Consider the following 22,469-nt stretch of genomic DNA (forward strand, 5'->3'; position numbering starts at 1 on the left):
TATTGCGAAATGGATCAAAGTTACATTACGAACTGTGTAATGGATTAACGTCCCTCCTTGTACACGCCAACTTCTTTGACTTTTCCCCAAAAGATAAGCGTTAAATGGGAAAAATATTATTATTTTTTAAGTTAAATTAAATTTGGAGTCCAGAAGTGTATTAAATTAAAATTTAAAAAAATTTGTGATATTAAATCAAAATTTAGAAGTACTGAAAAAATATTATTTTATAACATCTCAGCAAAACAATTTCATCATAATATAATACTTCTTTCTTTACACTTTTGTGTAATTACTTTATGTTTTTATTTTGATTGTTACATTGTATTATCAATCTATGAAGAATTGTTTTTATTATTATATGTTATGCTAGTAACAAAAATTAAAAAAAAAATATAATTAAAATATTTCTCTTAATAAAATAATTTTAAAATTTATATTGAAATTATTAAAAATTATGTGGACAAAACAATCATATGCAGGTAAGCAAGAACAATACATTATTATAACTTGTATGAGTTGTTTTGTAATTTATTCATCATAGATTCAATTTACTCTTGTAAGACATAACCAATTATTTAGCATGTAGTACTTTGAATTTATTTCCTTTTGCATTTAACATTCTATCTACTTAAACATATTTTTATTTTATTTCAATTTTACATTTAACATTTATCAACGTAATAGTAATATATGACAAATATCCCATTTTTCTGTTATAACAATATTAAGACTTATTGTAAAGAAAAAGTAAATTATATACATCTAAGATACCATCCGTTAGTATTTTAAATATTCTATTATTCATTAATAAATGTTTATAAAATAATTTTTTAGTACTTATTGAGGAATTAAAAATATATAAAGTAATTGTATATACAAAAAAAAAATAAAGAATTTTAAATAAAAAATATATAAATCTTTTATACTAATTTAATTAGAGATGAAAATGTAGGTGATTCATGCAAAGCGCATGTAGGGTTGAAAAAAAAAATGTGGAGTGAATTGAGTATTTTAATTGAGTTTTTATCGCAAAATCGTTGTAATTTGGTTGTTTCTCTGATCTTGAATGGTTATTACTGGCTTGAATTTAATTGTTATATTAAAAGTATGTGATAAATGATTATGCATGAGTGATGTGATTAATGGATTTTGGATGATGGGTTTGGTATGAACTTGACATGTGATTTAAATGAGATGGTTTGTATGGATTTAACATTTGGTTATGAATGAGAATGGGCTATAAAGGTTGGCATGAGATATTGTGTAGGGTAAACATTACTTGATTGATTGAACATGATTAATCGCATGCTAAACATTACAAGACAGACTAGAGTATTTGTTGTGCTGAACGGTCGAACCCAATTCATTTGATGCAGGCCAAAACGAAACAAACCAACCCACATTGCCATTGCCATTTCTATATTTAATTTTACTCGGGTCTATACTTTAGGGACATTATTTCTTCCCTTCAAAATTTAATAAGATACATAACTTTTAGAAACCTATTAATGAAAACATTACAGTATAGAAAATATGTTAAAAAATATCACTTCTTATAATAAATATTCCAAAGAAAAAAAAATATTAAGAATGTATACAATTCTTTCTTCCATTACTTTTCAAGAGTAAATCTAAAAAAACAAATTAAAAGAAAAAGACTTTTTCTATTTTTGAAAGTTAGAGAATTTGTTAATAATAGATTAATAACTTGTTAATATCAAAATTCTCAAATGAACTTTTATATAAAATGATTTAATGCATATCTAATCTATTATATTATTTAATATATTCAAATATGTCTTTAATGCATAAAAATATAACAAACATATGTATGACGTAAAAGTTGAAAGCAAAATAGTAAAAATAAGAGGATACAAGCATTTTAGTTAGACTATAATAGGTTGGTTAGCATTCTAGTTAGACTATAATAGTTTGGTTATTAAAACATAGTTAAAAAGCATATCAAGTTTTTCTATGGTTATGCTCAAATTTTAATTAATGCCATTTTATTTTTTGTTAAAAGAAGTTTGAAAAAGTGATGGTATCTCTTATAAAATTCACGAAAATTGTGTAGAGGAACACCAATAAAGATATGAAGCGATGGTTACTATTTTTTATTTTTATTGTAATATATAGTCTAATAATTAAAAATAAGAATACAGTTGATGAAACTTTCTTTTAATAATGAGTTTGATCAGAAAGTAAATTAGTTCTCACTTTGAAATTCCAATTTTAACTTCCTCCCTACCTTAAATAAAAGATAAGAATGATCTCAAAAGCCCATAGCATATGGTACCAAGTAATCTACAAACATTTTTATAATTATTTATATTATTCCACAGATATAAGACTTTTGAATTGAATATCATTTTTTGTAGTAACACTGCGATTATGGTTGATCTTGTTAAATTTATATAGAGTTATAGAATAAAAATCTTGCATTTTTCAACTTTGTTTTAATATAATTTTTATTTATAATATTTTGTTTATCAACCAAATGAACCAACTTTATAACTTAGAAATATTGACAGAAGGAATTAAATCCAAAATCTCTCCTATATTTCTTTTTAACTTTTCTGCTAAATCAACTTATAACTCGAATTTCCATTTCCAATGTATTATTTCAAACTAAGTAATTGGAGAATACACATTTGAAGAGGGATATTTTTCAAAAATGATTTTTTCACAAATATATTATAATAAAATTATTAAATAGAGTAACTTTTTATTTTTGTATGAAATTTTAAAAATTAAATAATAAAACTTTAAAGTTTCTTTACAAAAAATAATTATTTATCAAAGTTTATTAAATAAAACTTTGTTAAAGTATATTTTCTGTGATTTTTAACTTAAAAATTCTCTGTTGTTTCTAAAATAGAGAGATTAGAGTATTCCACAAATATAGATGCATGTAGCAAATCAGAAAGGGGAGAAATAAACCACTCATTAGGGATTCACAATTTTTTATAACTTCCTAATACATTCTTTAAATCAAAGGTGAAATATTAATAAAAAAGATGTGAGGTGGATTAATTAAATGATTGTAATACAGTAATGTATTAAGTATATAACTGTTAAAGATGATATATATAGTATACAAATCCGGTTTTTCTACTGAATTTTTTTCATGTTATTTTCTGCTGAGTATTAAAAACACATTGTTTAGTATTTTAAAGATAATTTTAATATATTTTAAAATTAATGACCATCAGTATATTTTGAAGGCACAGCAGAAAAACAACAGAAAAAATCAGTAGAGAATCCAAACTCTATAATATATACTTCACTCTCCAAAGTATAAAATACCTTCAGAGGAGTTACATCCTAGTTTAAATGATTAGTAATCATAATTCACCATCTTTAATTCTTACCAAGTTAATTAAGACCTTGCTGAAATTATAGTGTGCTATGGTGTTCTTGGTCTTGTGGAACTACATCATGGTCATGGTACTGTGGATTTACACCAGTTGTTGTTGTTGTCATAGTTTTCTTTGAAGATATCTGAACTTGTCTTTCTTTGACAAAGACAACCCACAAAATCACAGAACACATTACTGCAGTTGAAACCAACGCCAAGCCAATGTATATCTGGTGGCTGTTTATCTTGAAGGAAGGGCAATCATTGTTATTGATTTCATCAAAGGTTTCTATGACAAGAGAACAGTTTAATAGTAGAGCAAAAACTGGACCATTTCGATACAGTGAGTCACTCAAGTTGGTAGCCACCATAACCTTCGAGTACAGTGAAGGAGTCAATCTCCCCACTGTAATGCACGTACCAGATGGGGATGTATTGCATAAAAAACTCTTATATGCCTGTCGTTCAGGGAGAGAAGTTCATCAGATATATACAACACTAATCAGATATGAGTCCACTTCGTATAAATTGATATTACCTTAAATTTAAAATTTTAATCTAATAAATGTTTAATTTTTTTTATATGATGTTCGACTTTCTCATCTTTAATCAATAGTTGATATAACATAGGATTAAATATGTTTCTGGTTCCTCAACTTTTAATGGAAATTATAATTAGTCCATCTTAAAAACTTTAAATTAGTTTAATCTCTTATTTCCAGAAATACGTGAATTTAAGTTATTTCTAACTGAATTTTGTTAATTTATTTAATAATTCAAACGTGTTTCTCCGTTAATATTGAAGCAAAAATGTATCAAACAGTGGAAACAACTTAAATACTATCATGAAACGTGTTTGACACGTCAAATAAACTTAACAAAGTTAGCTTAAAATGACTAAATCCATACATTTATAAAGATGGATACTAAATTAATCTAAAGTTTCGAAGATGGACTAATTTCAATTTTCACTGAAAATTAAGGGAACAAAAATATATATTTAACCCTATAACATAGTTCAATTAGAGCTTATAAAGACAATGGAACAATGTTTAGCATATGATTAGAAAGGAGGAGTTTCTTGAGCTTAATCTTCATGTATCATTGATAAACATATCGTTGGATATCCCATATTAACCAGAGATAAAACGATTTATAACAATAACTAACTGTAAATCTTAACTTACAAGCTAATTTTGAAAGGTTAAATTAGGTTTAAATTCACTTCTTAATTCGTGTATGAACAAAATTACCATGTACAACTGTATATGGAACTGTATATGGAAACTAATGGAGTAAAACTTGTTCAGTAGATTTTGTACGTTTTATTAAGGCCTTGCATGATGGTTAAAAAAGAAAAAAGGGAGAGATGAAAACGAAGTGATGAACTTACAGTAGGTGCACCCGTTAAGGTTATTTCCAAAGTCTCACATTTCCTTTCAGTCATGTTAGGGTAAAATGGATTGCAGATGAGGGGCAAGGCTGGACCAGATTGATTGTACTTTATATCCTTATCAGCCATCGGAGGATTATCGTTGTTGGCTACATTAGTTACAAATTCATTAACCAAATTTACCACAAGGTAAGAGGTGTTTTTGCTTATGTCCAAGGTTGTCTGGGTTGTTGCCTCATCCATGCAAGGAAGAAGCTTACTCAGAGCTGATTCACTTCGTGGGTGTTGAACCCATTCATCTATTGCATCACATGTGTCAGCTACACCACTAAAAAGTGAAATATAAGAAAAAGTTATTAAAATTTAGTCGTCAAAATATTATGGTGCATAATTTTAACCAAATTTGACCTAATTCCAAACATAAAAGGTTTATAAATTAAGATGAAACATGGTTGTGATAATTTGATGGAACTTACTTATGAACAACCAAAGTTAAGCTGCTCAATAAATATGTGATTGTGACCAGGATCCACCCAAACAAAAGCAAGCTGCAGTATATATTTGGAAAGAACTAAAAATTCATAAAAGAAACATAGTACTAGGAATTGAAATCACAAAAAAAATATACAATTAATTCAAGAAAAAGAAAGAAAGAAAGAAATGGAATTAAGTCACCTACATATAAACGACTACTTTCCAGCCAAAAACAGAGACCACTGCAATGAAATTAAAACAATATATAATGAGTCAAATGCTGCATGCACTTTTGTTCAAAGACCACTACATTTATTTGACACATTCTTTATTTTTTCTTTTTGCTTACAGATACAAAAATTTAAATTTTTACGTGTATCACAGTATCATTATTCTATGTACTTACTGAAGCCAATCACTGCCAAAATAAGCATCATAGAGCCAACAATGAGCAGACTCTCGCTTCTGGAATTTACAGACACTGATTCAGTAAGATGAATTCAATTTCTTAACCAAAAGCTTCACCAAATAAGCTTAAGAAAACATTATGAAATTAGTAAAACCTAAAAGATGAAACCTAGCTACAAGTAAACTAGGATTCACTCACATAGCATTAAGGAATTCCATTGAGATTCTTGCAGTTTGCTCTGCTTGACTCTTAATAATATCAGCTTGGTTGGTGAAATCTTCAGCCATTTCAATGCCTTGTTTGATATCATCCGGAAGAGTTAAACCAGCTACTTGTATGTTCTTGGCCGCTGCAAGATTGGTTATCACACTCTCAACAATATTGAATATTGAGTTTGCTTTCGTGACCAGAACATCTGAGACATCATTTGCAGTAATCTCGAAACTCTGAAGTCCAGTGTAAAGGAAAAACCCTCCAATTCTGCAACGTGGGATGAACACTAACTAACATGGATTCAAGCATGTTTCGCAAAAAATATATGAAGGGATAAAAGGGACCTACGCTGCCATGATCAAGAAGAGCACGATAAAGCTGAGTGATACTGCATAAATGGGTCGAGAGTACTCAGTCCTAGGCTTTCCCTTGCAGCAGCCACAGCAACTCAAGAAAGCTATGATGGTGAAGGAAATTGCCACCATCACAAACCACAAGACAGCAACAGCAACCGGAGGAACACCAGAAAAAGCAAGAGACTACACTCCAACCAATTTGTAGCAAGAGAATTAGAAGTTATATAGATATCTTTATCTATGTAGCACAGATACCGACACAGACACAGACACGGACATTTTAACATGTGTAGTCTTCAAAATTTGTTAGGTTATACAAAAATGAATATAATTTATCTATTTAATATCTAAAAGGCGAAAAATAATGATCATATAAAATTCGTACCTAATTAACAATATGTTGAAGTAATGTTAAAATCATGTCAGAGACAAAAAGAAACCTTATAAATTGAACACTTTACTGATACATGCCATATGAGTATCATGTGTGTGTCGATGTTTAATACGTGTCAGTGACACGAACACACCATTTATAAGGCGTGTCTGAGCTTCGTATCATGGTTAAAAGGAAAACAAGCATAAGGGAAAACTAAATTTTATAACATATGCAAAATTTTCAACATGATGTTAGGTAAATTCATGAAGATGATTGTAAACCTTGGTAGATATATTACGTATTTTACATAATGATTTGTGATATGTATGAACTCCAACTCAGAAACTAGAAACTGGGGATTTTTTTATCTTACATCTTTAAAGTAGTTGTTAGGATAGGAAGATGATTAATATTACAATGCAAAAAAGTACATGATGGCTTGTCAAAAACATAGATGTGTGGAGAAAATGAGGATGCATGTGGGTAGAAAAACAAGAGGTTCACACCATATAATAATGTGTATTGGTAATATCCCATCCACCATCGTAGTAATTGAAATTATTACTTGGGTCAATTCTGTACGTTCTTGATGCTGCTAATGGTATTATTGAGTTATTCTCATGTGCAGATTTTCCTGTGATAGACAAAATCATTTCCCATATCAACCATAACCATAATTTAAAAGCAGCTAGGAAACAACAAAGAGGTAATATTCAAAACCCGATGTGATTTTAATGTTAAAAAAGTGAACCTTTTGGGGACCCAGAATTTTCTGCATGGCATGGAGAAAAAAAGATCCATGAAAGAACAAGAATTGAAACGAGACGACGAATCATTGTGTTAATGAGGTGATGGTAGCTTCCCAATCACAATATTGGTGGTGCAATTGTGATTGGGATGCTCATAAATATGAACTTTGATTAAGTTCGTTGGGTTTATGACAATGAGAGGGGTATCTATTCAAATGATTTATGCATAGTTGAAGATGTTTTTGTTTCCCAATGGGGAAAAGGGAAAAGGATGTTGTGTTAGGAAAAGTGGAGAATGTAAACAGAACAGAAGCTATAGTTAGATATCATGGTATCTACAAAATTTGTTAATGTTTCAATTTAGTAAAAGGAAATCCAATCCACAACATACGGTTTTTGGTTATGTTTAAGGTTAGAAATCTAATCGTATTACTGCTTTCAAACATAGGAGGCACAACCATTTGACTTAAATAGAAAATTTTGTTGAGAAGGGAAAAATTTATTGGGGAGATTTTATATCTCTTGATTTTCAATCTTTGAGTTCATAAATTCTTTCTAACATAGAAATTCAGTATATATTTTAATAAAATCCCCTTTTTATCATGTTCAATACATTATATATATATTATATATTTTTTTCTTGATCTGAATTAATGATATATTTAAAAATAAAGGCATATTTACACTAAGAAAATATCAAATTGAAAAATAGTTTCATTAAATATATTTTTTAAAATGTCACATACAAATTTCATTCGTAATTCGTGATCTTTGGTTTGATTCATGACATAAAACTAAAATACATTATATATATATATATATATATATATATATATATATCAACAATATAATAACTCAAAAATAATGTCTTAAACCATTCACATAATTTATTTACACTACTAAAATAAATTCATATTTTCTATCAATTTTGTTTTGAATTTTTGTTAGGAAATACTTATAAATTTTGTTATGAAAAAAAAAATTGTAGGAAATTGCTGCTAATTGTTTTGCAAAATATTTTGTATAAAACACTTTTCACAATAAATTTTGTAAGAAATCATTGCAAATTCTATAATTTTGTAGGAAATAATTACCCACGAAGGAATTAGCTATCAATTAAAATTCTTATAAAAAATAGTAGAAAAAGTTTTTTCTTACAAATTTATTAAAAAAATTTCTAAGAAAAAACTTTTTCAATAAATTTGCAAAAAAAATTCTAATGTAATATGAAAAGTTTTAATGGTTAAGATTAAAAGAATCACTATTCATTCGATTTACGATGCCACTAGCACCTTTATCTATCCTAAACGAATCTCATTAAAGTTCTATTATCAAGACTATCAATTCTTTTCCAATTGAAAGAGTAAATTAATTTTTTTTATCGTAATTCTTGTTTTCTTAAAAAAAAAAAAAAATTCTCGAACTGGAAAATTAAACTCTCAATAATATATCATTATAATCCTAAACTCACACATATTTATCTTTTATCAAATATGTTTTTATAATTTATATTCATTATTTTTTATTAATGTGTATTTACGTATTTATTATAAAATAAAAATACCATAACTATTTTACTAGAATAACTTTATACATAAAAATAATTAAAAGTGAATAAATTATGTAAACAATAATTACATCATTATTTTAAACTAACGTGTAGTGATACATTAGGCACACAAGGAATCCACGTGAAGAATATTAGAGTCGCGTGTGCATCCATGATGGAAAAGATTCTAAATCATTAGAACAAAGTAAATTAATTGGCTTTCTAATCATTAATTACAAGCACCTAACCTAACCACATTCCCAAGTAACCAATAGTTATGCTTCACATCACCATTAACGGAAAGTATGATTTAACAAAAGCTAATATGTATTATTATAATATGTAAAAGTACATTAATATATAGAGAAGTAACGACTTTTACTCTGTAATTTTTTATCTATCTTATGTCTTATTCAGCTCTTATATAACTATTTATTTTTTGTTTTTATTATTTATATTTATACATATAAAGAATTTATTTGATGTTTACATTTATTTTTTAATTTTATTCTTTAAATAATATTTTTTAAAATTAAAAGGGTTAAATATTTTTTTGATCCCTTAATTTTCAGTAAATTTTATAATTAGTTTATTTCAAAACTTTGAACCAATTTAGTCATTCATCTTTCGAAATACTGTGGATTTAGTTCTTTTAATAAAATTTTATTAAGTTTATTTAACATTTTAAATGCGTTTCATAGTAATATTTGACTTAACATTAAAGCAAAAATGTGTCAAAGAATATAAACAATTCAAATACAATCTTGAAATGCGTACGAAACATTAAATAAACTTAACAAAATTTGATTAAGAGGACTAAATTCACGTATTTCGAAAGATGAATGGCTAAATTGGTCTAAAGTTTCGAAATGGACTAATTCTAAAATTCACTGAAAGTTAAGGGACAAAAACATATTTAACCCAAATTAAAATAACTATTTTATCAATTTTAGCCAAATTATGCTGGACTCGATGATCATAAATACCCAAAGAAAGAAAACATAATAACATATACATGATATGAAAAAAAAAATCAGTTTCAATACAATATTTATACTACAAATATTCGTATACCTTTACTCTATAAATGAGAGTATAAAAGTAAAAAAAAAAAAAAGAACATAATCACTGTGAAGTGTTACTAAAATTGTATTTACAACTATATACAGAGCAAAAGGCTTGCAAGGTCATCAAGAGCAAGAGCAAGATGGTGGCAAGGAACGTAAGAACCTTCCATGAACTAAACACGTAAGTCGTCATCAACTTCACGACTTTAACCTTCAATCTACAGTTATAATACTTGTTAACATCTTCAATCACCTTATCCAGCAATGCTTCCTTCGATAATCTCAATGATTTGCTCATCCCATTCCACATATCAGCCACTTCTTCATCACTCTTCAAATGGTTCCGAATGATCCCTTTTTCTCTCAGAATTCTTGCATCTTCCTCAGAATCTATAATCCCGTTCATCAACTCAGTGAAACGGGTTATTACCAGTGGCCCTGATGCAACCGATGCTTCGTATGCAACCAAATTTTTCAGGAAAACTTTAGTATTAGCGTCCAAACAAACCGTGGGAAGGTAAAACATGCATGTTTTTTCGTTAAAACTGATGTTTGATATGCTGTTGGTGGGTAAGAAACGAACACCAGAATTCACGAGTTCTGTGACTGAAGGAATGGTGATTTCCTCTATCAAGGGTTGCTTGTTCATGAGACTTTTGGAGGATCTTGAACTCACACTTTCTTCTTCGTTTTGAGAGCTAAATATGTATTGTTTCATGATTTTCCATGGCAACTTAACGAAGACTTTCATAGGGTTAGATAAAAGTACCTTCTTTATTACATTCACTGGCCCCATGTTGAAATTTGAAAGCTGCTTCCACAGTTCTGTGAAGAGTTTCTTATTAACTTGTCTGGAATCAGTGTTTGATTCTTCGTTTTCTTCTTCTTCTTCAAGCTCAGCTTCAATTGTATCTTCTCGTTCCAACAACATCTCCGGAACAAGAACAATCATGTGATATAAGAAATCTAGAAGATGTGCTCTCTTTGAGACTTGAACAGTGTTCTGATATTCTTCTTCCACGATCTTGAAAGGAGAAATCTCTTTGAACAAGGCAATGATCATCGAGATCAACACTTCATCTGCTGCTTCCAGCGATGAGAATTTGAGCTCCAACATCTTTCTCAGCACAAACAATGGTATTTGATTCTCAAGCATCACAACATCCCTCAAAACTGCGTTGTGATGAGATGATTTGACTGCCATTTTTGTACGATCTTGGAGGAACTCGAGCAAAAACGAGGCATCAACTGCCATCATCAGCACCAATGTTTCCCCGTTGAAATCCAAGAACTTGTGGTGGCATGCTCGAATCCTTTGCTCCAACTTGGATAATTGGTTGATGAGATTATCCAGGTTAGGGTTTTGTAATTGCTTCAGGAACCTTTTTGCTGCTGCAAGCTTGTGTATCTGCATCTCGTACAGTTCTGAACGCCAATAATGGTATGGACCAAGAGCAACTTGTTGAGGAATGTATGAATCTGGATCACATGCTTTAAGGAGCTTTGGAACGCTGAAAATGGACACTGGGAATTCACCATCTTCATCAAGTTCTTCTTCTAGGGTTCTACGGATTTGGATGATCCATTGGATCTCATCAAAGTTAGACTTTGAATCGATAGACATAACTGATTTCAGAGAAGACATTTATGATATTAATGCAAAATCCAAAGCTGTATTTATGACCTTTTTTGGAAAATCCTAGGTATTATAACACATAAGAAGATTAAGGTTACGATGATAGTTATATATTTATATCTAAGAATGAAAATTAAGTATCATTAGGAGCTCTCTCATTTATGTCATTTCAATTATGGTGACATTTTAAAGTTTATTAATTATTTTGTCATCAGATAAAAATTTATATAATAACACAAAAACATATAGATTATACCAAATCAGAATAAAAATTATATTTCACCAAACATAGATAAATTATAGTAGTCGATCAATCTTTTGTTTCACTTGTTTTTCCCTCAAACAAATGTTTTTTTCAGTTCTTATTTTTGAAAGTCGTTGCCCTTTACAATACACAAGTTGGAACAACCATTGATATATACTTTGAAATTTTAAATCGCTTTCACTTGGAAACTTGGATCTCCCATGTTTTACGTAGGTTTGTGTTACCTTAATTTTTTTTAACAATATAATATATGTGCTCAATGTGAATGAGAAAAACGAGCAATGTAAGAACAATGATAAAGTTTTTAGAATAAAGGAAAAAAGTGAAGTTTGTTTTTGCATGTTGAGCCCTCACTTTCAATTAAATAGTTTTATTAATTTAAAGATTGAAAGATTTCTTTGACCATAAGAAAAGGTAAAACATGTAATCTCTGCCACTTTGCTTTTAAATAATGTATAATTATGAAGTTGGCTTGTTGCCATAATTCTCGTAATTAAAGTGTCCATTTCATGACATAACTCATGATGAGCAATCCCACTTTCATTAAAAAAAAAATGTATACAACATTTCAACTATACCTTTATTTTCTGGCTAAAGTTGTATATAAAGGTAAGATTTAACTTTAATAAAAATATACCACTTTGTGCAAGGAAAATGTTCCGTTTCCGATCCAAGTTCGTCCATCAGTCATCGTTAGGAACAACCACCGCATTCCTAAAGGTATTATCCGTTTTTGAGCGTTTAAGTTTCGTCACGATTTTGTCCTTGTCCTTAAAGAGTGTCTTAGAAGGTGGAGGGAGATATGATTATTTAAACTTTACTCGACCTCGACTTCTAAGCGATATGAGACTTATGTACTGGAGTAGAAAATAATTAGTATAATTGGCTGAGAAAATAAAGATATATTTCTAAATTTTTTTGGGGTTTTCTTTATTATTAGTTAAACTCAACGCTTCATTCTTTGATCTTATCAAACGGATAAGATATGTTTTAGAAGGGATACACATGCTTTTATTTATTTCATTTAAACTTTGAATATTTCAGTTTTTACATTCTAGTGGGGCTTTACTTCTTATAATAATTTTGAAGTGATGCGTAAGATTATACTATAATATAAGGTTGGATCATATTGTTATTTTTTTTTTCTGACGTAAAAGAATGTCGAAGTTTAAATAAAATGGCATGGAGGAGAGTATATAGAGAGATAATACGTATAAGTTTCTATCAAGATATAACTTTTCAATTAAATATGCACAACTACATTTATTCTTTTTTTTTTCTTTCGAAAAACGACTTTAGATGATCGATATACACACTTGAAAATGATATTTTAGCCAATTATTATTTAATTTATCTTACAATGTTACCAATTAACTGGATAGAGATCTGTTTTTCTTTTTTTATTCCTTCCATCCATCTAAAAATATTTACAAATGTATCTAAGAATCAAATTTAAAATTTGTGTAAAAAAAGGGAAATCAAATTTTAAGTTACTAGTATGTATGGACACTCTCATTATCATTTATGAAAAAATAAATTGTATATATTCTCAGATTAAGGTCTAAACGGATAAGTCTTAACTTATATATATAATTATTGTTCCTCATGCACAGCATGGGATAGAATATTATATCAATGAAAACGCCCAAAGAACTAATTTACTCAGACAAAATGATGTTTTGACAACCCAACCACCTTTTAGTATCTTGATAAAGAATAATGTAGTGATAACTAAAAAAATAATAATTTATAATTATAAAGAATTTAAAGTTATTGGGCTATGAAGATTTCATTATCAAGTGATTGTCCGAAAATGTATTAACAGACCACGTTGTTAACTACAACAAGTGACTGAAATTTTAAAAAATAAGGTACAAAACAGAATATCTTGAAAAAAAACAGGAAAAATGAACATAATCTTCTTGAAATGACTTTAAGTATTGAAACAAGAGGAATCATATTCTTCATCACCAACCAACTGACATACATATCAAAACAAACCTAAATTTATTATTGTTTTTTTATCTTATCAACATTAAAAATAAATTTATATTGAGTATTATATTTTTTTAATATATTTCAAAACATTAAAGTTAGTACTAATGCTAAAGGCAAGAACATCCGTTCGGATATTCATTAATAAAATTTGCAACGGTAAATTGATATATGCAGATATCTATTATTCGTGACATATCTATTATTCGTGAACAGTGGATAATAAATATTTTAATATTCATTTATAAATTGATTATGTGAAATATTATACTATTTATTTGTATATGTGAGCATCCATTATCAAAAAATTAAAATTTAATTTAACTTTTATTACGTTAGATTTAATTAAAATTATTTTATTTTATTTTATTAGGTTAAATATATTAAAACTAAAAATTAATTTATATTACATATTTATTTTTTTAATTTTATTTAAATTTTATTTTAAAAATTTATAAAATAGTTTTTTTTTTTAAATATTTGCTGATATTTGTAGATTTTAAAAAATTTGTGATTATTTTTTCGGATTTGATAGTAAATAAAAATTATGCTTGTCCGACTTACCAACTTATATTTTAAGATGAAAAATATTCTTTGACACTATTTGACAATTATTTAACAATTTATATAAGGGTAAAATAGTCTTTAATAAAAATTAACTTTTATATTTTTAGAAAAAATAGAAAATAAATAGTTACATGAATAATGTCAAATGACATTAAAAAAGAAAATGATTTCAAAATACTATGTACAATAAAGATATGATGAAAAAAAAAGTGAAAAAATCTAAAATTTATAACAACATGAATCTGGGTTATACAGTAAAAGAAAAAAGTCCATTTATTAATACTTGAGATCTGATGAGACACGAATTAATCAGTGGAATTCAGTGCAGATCGAAAAAGACGACTGCAAGTGTAGACAGAGCAGAAAGCTTGCAGAGCCATCAAGAGCAAGAGGCAAATGGCAGCAAGAAAAGTCAAAAACTGCCATGAACTAAACACATAACTCTTCATGAACTTCACAACCTTAACCTTCAATCTACAGTTATAATACTTGTTAACATCCTCAATCACCTTGTCCAATTCTCTCACCCTCGACACTCTCAACGACTTGCTCATTCCATTCCACAGCTTCGCCACCTCTTCATCACTCTTCAAATGGTTCACAATGATCCCTTTTTCTCTCAGAACCCTCGCATCTTCCTCCGAGTCTACGATCCCGTTCATCAACTCAGTGTAACGGGTTATTACCAACGTCCCCGATGCAACCGATGCTTCATACGCCACCAAGTTTCTCAGAAAAACCCCACTGTTCACGTCCAAACCAATTCTGGGAAGGTAAAAAGTTCGCGTTTTGCCGTCAAAATTGATGTTTGATACGCTTCCGGTGGTCGCTGCAAAACGAACACCACAATTCAAGAGCTCTGTGACAGAAGGAATGGTGATTTCCTCCACCGAGGGTAGCTTGTTCATGAGACTTTTGAAGGATCTTGAACTCGCACTTTCTTGAGAGAAGAAGAAATATTCAACCGGTTGCTTCAGAAGCTTCAGTCCTGGAACATTGGACACGATTTTCCATGGCAACTGAACAAACACTTTGAGAGGTTTAGATAAAATTACCTTCTTTATTAACTTCACTGGCCCTTTGTTTAACTTCGAAAGAAGCTTCCATATTTCACTGAAGAATTGCTTAACATGGCTGGAATAATCTGAGCTTTTTTCTTCATTTTCATGTTTTTGTTCTTCTTCTTCTTCTTGAACCTCACCTTCGATTGTGTCTGGTTGCTGTTCCAACTTCGGCACTATCACATCGTACAAGAAATCTAGCAGATGCACGCTCTCTGAGACCTGAATGTTTGGATACTCCTCCATCATTTTAAAAGGAGAAATCTCTTTGAACAACCCTATGAACATCATGCTCAGCATTTCATCAGCAGATTCCAGCGACGAGAATTTGAACTCCAGCATCTTTCTTAACACGAACAACGGGATTTGATTCTCGAGCATCACAATGTCCCTCAAAATTGCATTGTGAGCTGATTTCTTCCCAGCATAGTCCACCAAATGCGACATGCTGGAGGAAACCCTCTGCACCTTCGCTCCTTCCTGCATGGCATAAACCTGAAGAAACTCGAGCAAGAACGACGCATCAACCGCCATCATCCACACCAGTGTTTCCCCGTTGAAATCCAGGAACTTGTGGTAGCACGATCGAACCCTTTGCTCCAACTTGGTCAATTGATCGATTAGGGTATCCAAGTTGCAGCTTTGGAGATGTTTCTGGAATCTTTTTGCTGCTGCAAGCTTGTACCTTTGCATCTCGTATAGCTCGGGACGCCAATAATGGTAAGGACCAATCGCAACCTGTTGCGGGACGTAAGAATCAGGATCACTTGCCATGAGAAGCTTGGGCACACTGAAGATGGATACTGCAAATTCACCACCGTCTTCCTCGAGCTCTTCTTCTAGGGTTTTGCGGATGTGAATCACCCATCGATGTTCATCGAAGGTTGATTTGGAATGATCGTTTGACATGGTGGATCTTAGAGAAGACATTTTGAAAAGGTTGCAGAAAAACTTTGCAGTTTTTAAATCTTCGGTGTTGTGTTCATCATGAAAGGAGAGTTATTGGAACTTTATTAGGTGGTTGAAGCTTCATTAGAGCCAACCATGGAACCATTTTTTATTACTTTCCAATAAACTATTAGCAATGAATTACTCATGCGCAGTTTATTAAGTACACGTTAATGAACCCTAGGCAAGAAAAAAAGTTGATAGCAGTGACTTTCTTTGAATTTGAAGTCATCTCAATCGACTCAGAAGTGGGAACATAGTTTAAACGTGTTTCATGTACCATATCATTTTCATGTTAATTAATTATTTTACTGTATATAAGTAATTTTCTGTTAAATTTTCACTTGGTGTTATGTGAAAAAAGTTGTTACTTCATTATATAGGTGGACCTTGATTTGATAATTTTAAATAGAATTTAATCAATATAAAATATGTTAAAAGAATTATTAAATAGTTTGTAGATATTAATTGTTAATATCAACTTGTTGAATAGAATAGAGCAAATGATTGATGTTCACCATGGATATAAATTTGTCGCCTACATCTTATTTATGTCTTTCTCAATTAAAATTAATATCTCGTTTAAAAGGATTCCTTTGTAGAATCCATTTTTTTTTCTTATACAAATTAACTCAGTCCCTCTATATATATATATATATATATATATATATATATATGATACACAATGGAAGATGAAGGATGTTAAGTGGTTAAAATTAGGTTGAAATTGAATGCAGAGCACATATGTATTATATTTTAAATTAGAAGTCAATTTTGATGGTTGTATCACGTAGACAAATAGGGCTATCACACATTGTTATACAAAATTTAGTGTATAAATGTGAAGAAATGAGTTTAAGTATATTACTCAACCTTATAAAATCAATCAAATTGTAAGGTGTTTGCATCATTTTATAATGTAAATTGACATTATTTCTAGTCAAAATAGGAGTTTCAGTACCTATATATTTCAAACATGAAATTAGACATTAATAAGTGTTTTGATGTAGCGAGTATAACAATAAATCCAATAAAGAATAGATTTCACTATAATAGGATCTCATCCATGACTCTAATATTGTAGAGTGTAAGTCAAACTCAATCTTACAAATTGGCTTGTAAAGATGATGTTGCACTCAACCTTACAACCCGTTATATCTATATATCTCAAGCGTGAGATTAGACAATAATAAATAGTCCTATATGACCAATATAGCGGATAGAACAATAAACTCAATCATAGGCATGAGGGATCTACTTCTTATTTGTAATCTTTGTTTCTTTGCTTTTGTGATGATTGTGAGATACTACTCTATGTGAATAATGATGAAGGAAAGTCATAGCATTTTTTTTTAATTTATTTATTATTGTTTATGGGTTGAGATAACCTAATTACCTTCTATTAAAATATGTGTTCTTGCTGATAAAAAAAATAATAAAATTTTATAGTTAATTTTTTTTATTCATCCCTCAATTTAACTTTCTATTTTATTTTTCAATTACATAGAAAAATCATAATATTTTGAATTTAATAAAAAAGAAAAATACAATAAAAATATTTTCATAAACATATCATTACCAACGAGATAACTATAATCACCTCCAATAGTAAAATAAATTAAAAAAAAACGTTGAATAATGATAACTTGTAATGAAAATTTTTTATATCATTAAATATAAAATTGATTTGTTAAAATAAAATTATTTAATAATTTTTATATTATTTGATATGATACTTCATTAGTCATTTTAATTATAAAAAGTTAATTTAATTTGAATCTTGTTGTACTATATTTCTTTAAACCATAATAGTGTTATAATATTCATATTTTTAATGTAATTTTATTTAAATATGTTACAACTACATTAAAATTGTTTAATTATTTGATTATTTTATAACTTTTTTTTATGTATTAATTATAGTTACATAATATTTATGGATATTTTTTCTTCTAAATAAATCAAAACTATATTAATAGTTATTAAGGTCAGTCACCGTTAATTATAAACTTTATACTTATTAATTTACATTAATGACTTAAGGGCACGGTTAACATTCTCTTAATTTATATTAGCATTTTAATTTTTCATTAAATAAATTTTGAATAATGAAACCTTAATTTAACATTAAATCGTTTTCTGTGTGCGTCTTTTTGTTTAATTTAGTTGGTATTACATTTTTCTCCTTACGCTTATTTATTTGGTAAAAGAAGAAATAGGAAAAAAAAATGCATTATTAGTTGGCAACTTGCAATTATCTTCTTTCTTTTAGCTATGAAAACTTTGAAGAAATTGGGATAAAGTAGAGAATTTAAAACATGATAGCTACGCGATCAAAAAATATGTCACCTTGTATTAAAAAATTCTATTCACCAAAGTGATACACAAAGTTGAACAAAACTCAACCATACAAATTTTATTATATTTTACCACTGATCAATGCGCGTTAGAAGTTATCTTAATAAAAATAGTAATTAACTTTTAACTGGTATTTTATATCACCGCGCCATAAAATTTATTTGGAATAAAATAAATCCTTATTAACACAAATTCTCGAGAAAAATAATAATACCCAGATTATTTTTTACTAATGGTGATTAAAAGTTCTTTTAAGTAAGACAATAATGAATCAAATGAAACTCAATTAATAACTCCTACTGAATTTGTAAAAACAAAACGAAACTTGTATCCAATGTTTCCATAATAATTTGTTTAATAGGAAAAGTAAGTAGACAAAAGATGAATCGTGGATAACTGCAACAAAATTAAAAATTTAATAACTCGAAAGAAATGTATTTATTTATTTATTTATTTGTACTAAAATAAAACTTATAAAACTAAAATATATTAAATTACAAAATTTTCATGACGTTAAAAACATGATATTTTTTAAGGTGGCATGTTACTTTACCATACATATGGTTTTCTCAGTTTTAAAAAGTTAAAATATTTTTTTCTAAAATAAACTGATATGAATTTTATGTTAACAAAATACAGAATTTTTTTATATAATTTTCCCATTTTAAAAATTTGTTAAAAAATAAATAAATTTTATCACATGTTTTAAAATAATGAATAATTTGTATAAACAAAAGAAAAATATTAGGACTAAAAATATGTTTTTATTCTATACATTTAGATGCAAAATTGGAATTCGTCCATGTTCGAAACTTTAATATATTTTGATTTTCCAACTTTTAAAATTAATGGATATAGTTTGCTTAACTCAAAAGTGTTAACATTTTTTACATGTTACACGACTATCAAGACTAATATTTGAGTTAAAATATGTCAAACAACTTCTATATTAACCCAAAACACCATGTGATATGTTAAAAAAAAAAAAATAATTGGGTTAAAAGAATTATGTCTATTCATTCTTAAAATTTGAGTATGTTATTGTATCAAAGTTTAGACAAATTCCAATTTTATGTTAAAATTTAAGAACTAAAAATATATTTAACAAAAAAAAATATATAAAAAACATATTTATAACATTTCAACAAAATATTTAAATCAAAAGATTAATTTACCAATTTACCTTTTTCGTTCAACTCAATTCGAAATTTTCAACTCTTCTTAAAATTATAGAGAATTATTTCATTTATCTCATTATTAATTTTTCTTATTCTAATATTCCTTAAAAATATTGAATTTTTTCATAATTCTTATAATGTAAATCAATTAAAAACACCGGGCATCTACAATTTAAGGAGACTAATTACTTCATCCATTGAAGAAAGAATAAATTCTGGATTTTATTATTAATTAAGTTATTTTTCATCAATAAAAAAGGTAAGTACATGTTTTTGCACGAGGCGCATGTTAGAGTACGTTAGTATTGAAGGCATGTTTATCTATTGAATGTTTGTGTTGAAGCTAAAAAAATGATGGTACAACGTTATTTTGGAAAGTGCTACAGTTTTGTACATAGTTGGTTGAGCAACTTGTCACGTTGTCTTGCCAGAAAAAAGTGTCCCATTTGTGCAACTGTCGTTCTAGCTTTTATGTTAGTTGTTCATAATGTTTGTTGAGTTAGGTTTTCTCAACCACCACACACACCATCATTAGTAATAAGAAAAGTGATTTTGGAAACTTCCATATCTACACCTTAATGTTTCCTTTGGAGCCCAACAAATGGATGAAAAGAAAAGTGAAGAAAATACCAAACAAATTAAAGGTGTGATTAATTTTTGCAAAATATATATATATATATATATATATATATATATATATATATATATTATATTGTTTAATAAGATCTCAATTTTCGTCAATTTTCACTAATACAGAAAATACATTTTATGACAGGTAAAAAGAAGTTACTATAACAGGTATTTTAGCTCATAGTTACAAGAGTCATAGAAAGTGTGTTCTTTCTATGACATCGCAAAGACTTGTCATAATAAGTTCAACTTACTATAATAGATATACTTAGGTCAGTCATAGTAAATTTAAAGTAACTAAGATAGTTAATGTAAAAATCCATCATAGTAAGCTCGATTTTATTTTTATTTTTTTTTACCATTTTCCTCTTTATTCAATTCACCTACAAGTATATTTCATATCACCAGAACAAACAATTATCAAGCAAATCAATTCCATAAGTTAAATTGTTCAATACTCTTTAAAACATGAAATTTTATATATAAACCTACAACACTCTTACAAATACTTTCCAAAAAATTGTAGAGTACTATAAGTCTAAGATTTATAAAAGTTATGAGCAACACTTAAAAGGAACACATTTGTTTAATTTAGTCTTTTTTTTTCTAATATCATTTAAATAATTTAAATAGTTAACGAATAATGAGCCCGTGTATGCTATGTGTCAATATTTTATTTTTTATTTTTCTCAATTTCAAAAAAAAGTGTATATGTGTCAAGCCAACATCATATCACGTGACAGTAACAATGTTATATGTCAGAGTCAGTGTTACATGTAAAAGTCTTATCCTTAGTTTAATTCATAAATTCGTTATTTTTGTTTAATTCAATCTAATTTTTTTTAAATTGAACAATTTTTTCCTTTTTTTTTAAATTGAAACTCAATTTAATTTTTATATAAACATTATACAGTTTTTATTAAAATATTTATAACTTAGTTTAGAGTTGATTTAAAATTATAATGAAAATTTAGAAGTAAGAACTAACACCATTGGGTTAAAATTTTTAGAAGTTAAAAGTTATAAAACATTTAATAATTTATGTGATTTTTAGGTTAAAATTCAATTAAACTATTTAATGCTTTATGTGATTTTTAGGTTAAAAATCAATTAAATAATCTAACCTAAAAATCATAATAACATTTATATAAAAGTTAACTTTCGTCTTAATTTGAGAAGGAACAAAATTATTCAATTTTTTAAACTAAAACTGAATTGAACAAAAATAACGAATATAAAGATCAAATTGAATAAAAAACATTCGCATGTCTCATTGATCCTAACACATAACACTACTAACTTAATACATGAACATTTTTTTAATTAAAAAAATTAAAAATCATAAACTATCGGTCAATTATTAGCAAAATTGACTAAATTAAACAAAATTAACTATAATTGAATCTTATGGAAAAAAACCAGAACTCAATTAACAAAATCGAACAAAAATAATATTTTAACCTTAAAATAATCTTTAGTCAAAATCGTTTAAATATTACAAGTATAAATTAGTCAATTTGGGTAATTGATTTTACTCATGCAAGTTTTAATAGTTTCAATTAAATTTGTTTAAGCTTTGATTGCTTTTGGAATTTTATTTGCAAATATGCACAGGATATGTACAAAGTGATACTACACTAATGGTTAAAAAACTCATTTTACATTAAAAATTAATAAATATTTTGTAATTGTTTTTTATATACATTTTTCTAATTTATTGCATTATATATTTCATTGTTTTAGTGCACTAGAAGAAAAGTATTTTACAGTGACGATAATTTGTTGACGTCTTAATAAAATGGATGTTATGTTTAAAAAAAAGAATTAATTACATTTAGGTCATTTTCTTCTCTTTCTTGTAAGTATTTTTTTCTATTTGTTTTC

At 27.8% G+C, this 22,469-nt stretch overlaps 1 protein-coding gene and 2 pseudogenes across 2 annotated transcripts; all 3 read right to left on the bottom strand.

Moving 5' to 3' along the window:
• Window positions 1–3,032: 3,032 nt before the first annotated feature.
• LOC114167622 (envelope glycoprotein B) lies at window positions 3,033–7,644 on the bottom strand. 2 transcript variants are annotated; one of them, XM_028052732.2, is made up of 9 exons: window positions 7,334–7,644; window positions 7,089–7,216; window positions 6,199–6,389; window positions 5,836–6,117; window positions 5,635–5,693; window positions 5,434–5,470; window positions 5,231–5,302; window positions 4,755–5,082; window positions 3,033–3,819 (listed from the first exon to the last, which is right to left on the bottom strand). In XM_028052732.2, exons 1-9 carry the CDS (start codon window positions 7,416–7,418, stop codon window positions 3,400–3,402), a joined length of 1,602 nt encoding a protein of 533 aa, XP_027908533.1. In that variant the 5' UTR covers window positions 7,419–7,644; the 3' UTR covers window positions 3,033–3,399. The 2 variants fall into 2 exon arrangements, with proteins under 2 accessions (XP_027908533.1, XP_085524134.1); XM_085668008.1 differs by having other exon boundaries at window positions 7,148–7,216; window positions 7,334–7,403.
• A 2,361-nt stretch (window positions 7,645–10,005) lies between these two features.
• Window positions 10,006–11,642, bottom strand: LOC114165667 (putative UPF0481 protein At3g02645 pseudogene; annotated as a pseudogene).
• A 3,015-nt stretch (window positions 11,643–14,657) lies between these two features.
• Window positions 14,658–16,439, bottom strand: LOC146883425 (putative UPF0481 protein At3g02645 pseudogene; annotated as a pseudogene).
• Between the last annotated feature and the right edge of the window lie 6,030 nt (window positions 16,440–22,469).

Source organism: Vigna unguiculata, chromosome 10 (assembly GCF_037176805.1).
Source record: "Vigna unguiculata cultivar grain cowpea cultivar isolate G323 ecotype 2 chromosome 10, ASM3717680v1, whole genome shotgun sequence".
In the NCBI taxonomy this organism is placed as follows: domain Eukaryota; kingdom Viridiplantae; phylum Streptophyta; class Magnoliopsida; order Fabales; family Fabaceae; genus Vigna; species Vigna unguiculata.

Coding starts and splice junctions, on each gene's coding strand:
- LOC114167622 (XM_028052732.2), bottom strand. CDS start 7,418: ATGATTCGTCGTCTCGTTTCAATTCTTGTTCTTTCATGGATCTTTTTT. Junction 7,217..7,333: donor AAATTCTGGGTCCCCAAAAG/GTTCACTTTTTT, acceptor TGTCTATCACAG/GAAAATCTGCACATGAGAAT. Junction 5,471..5,634: donor TTTGGCAGTGATTGGCTTCA/GTAAGTACATAG, acceptor ATTTCATTGCAG/TGGTCTCTGTTTTTGGCTGG.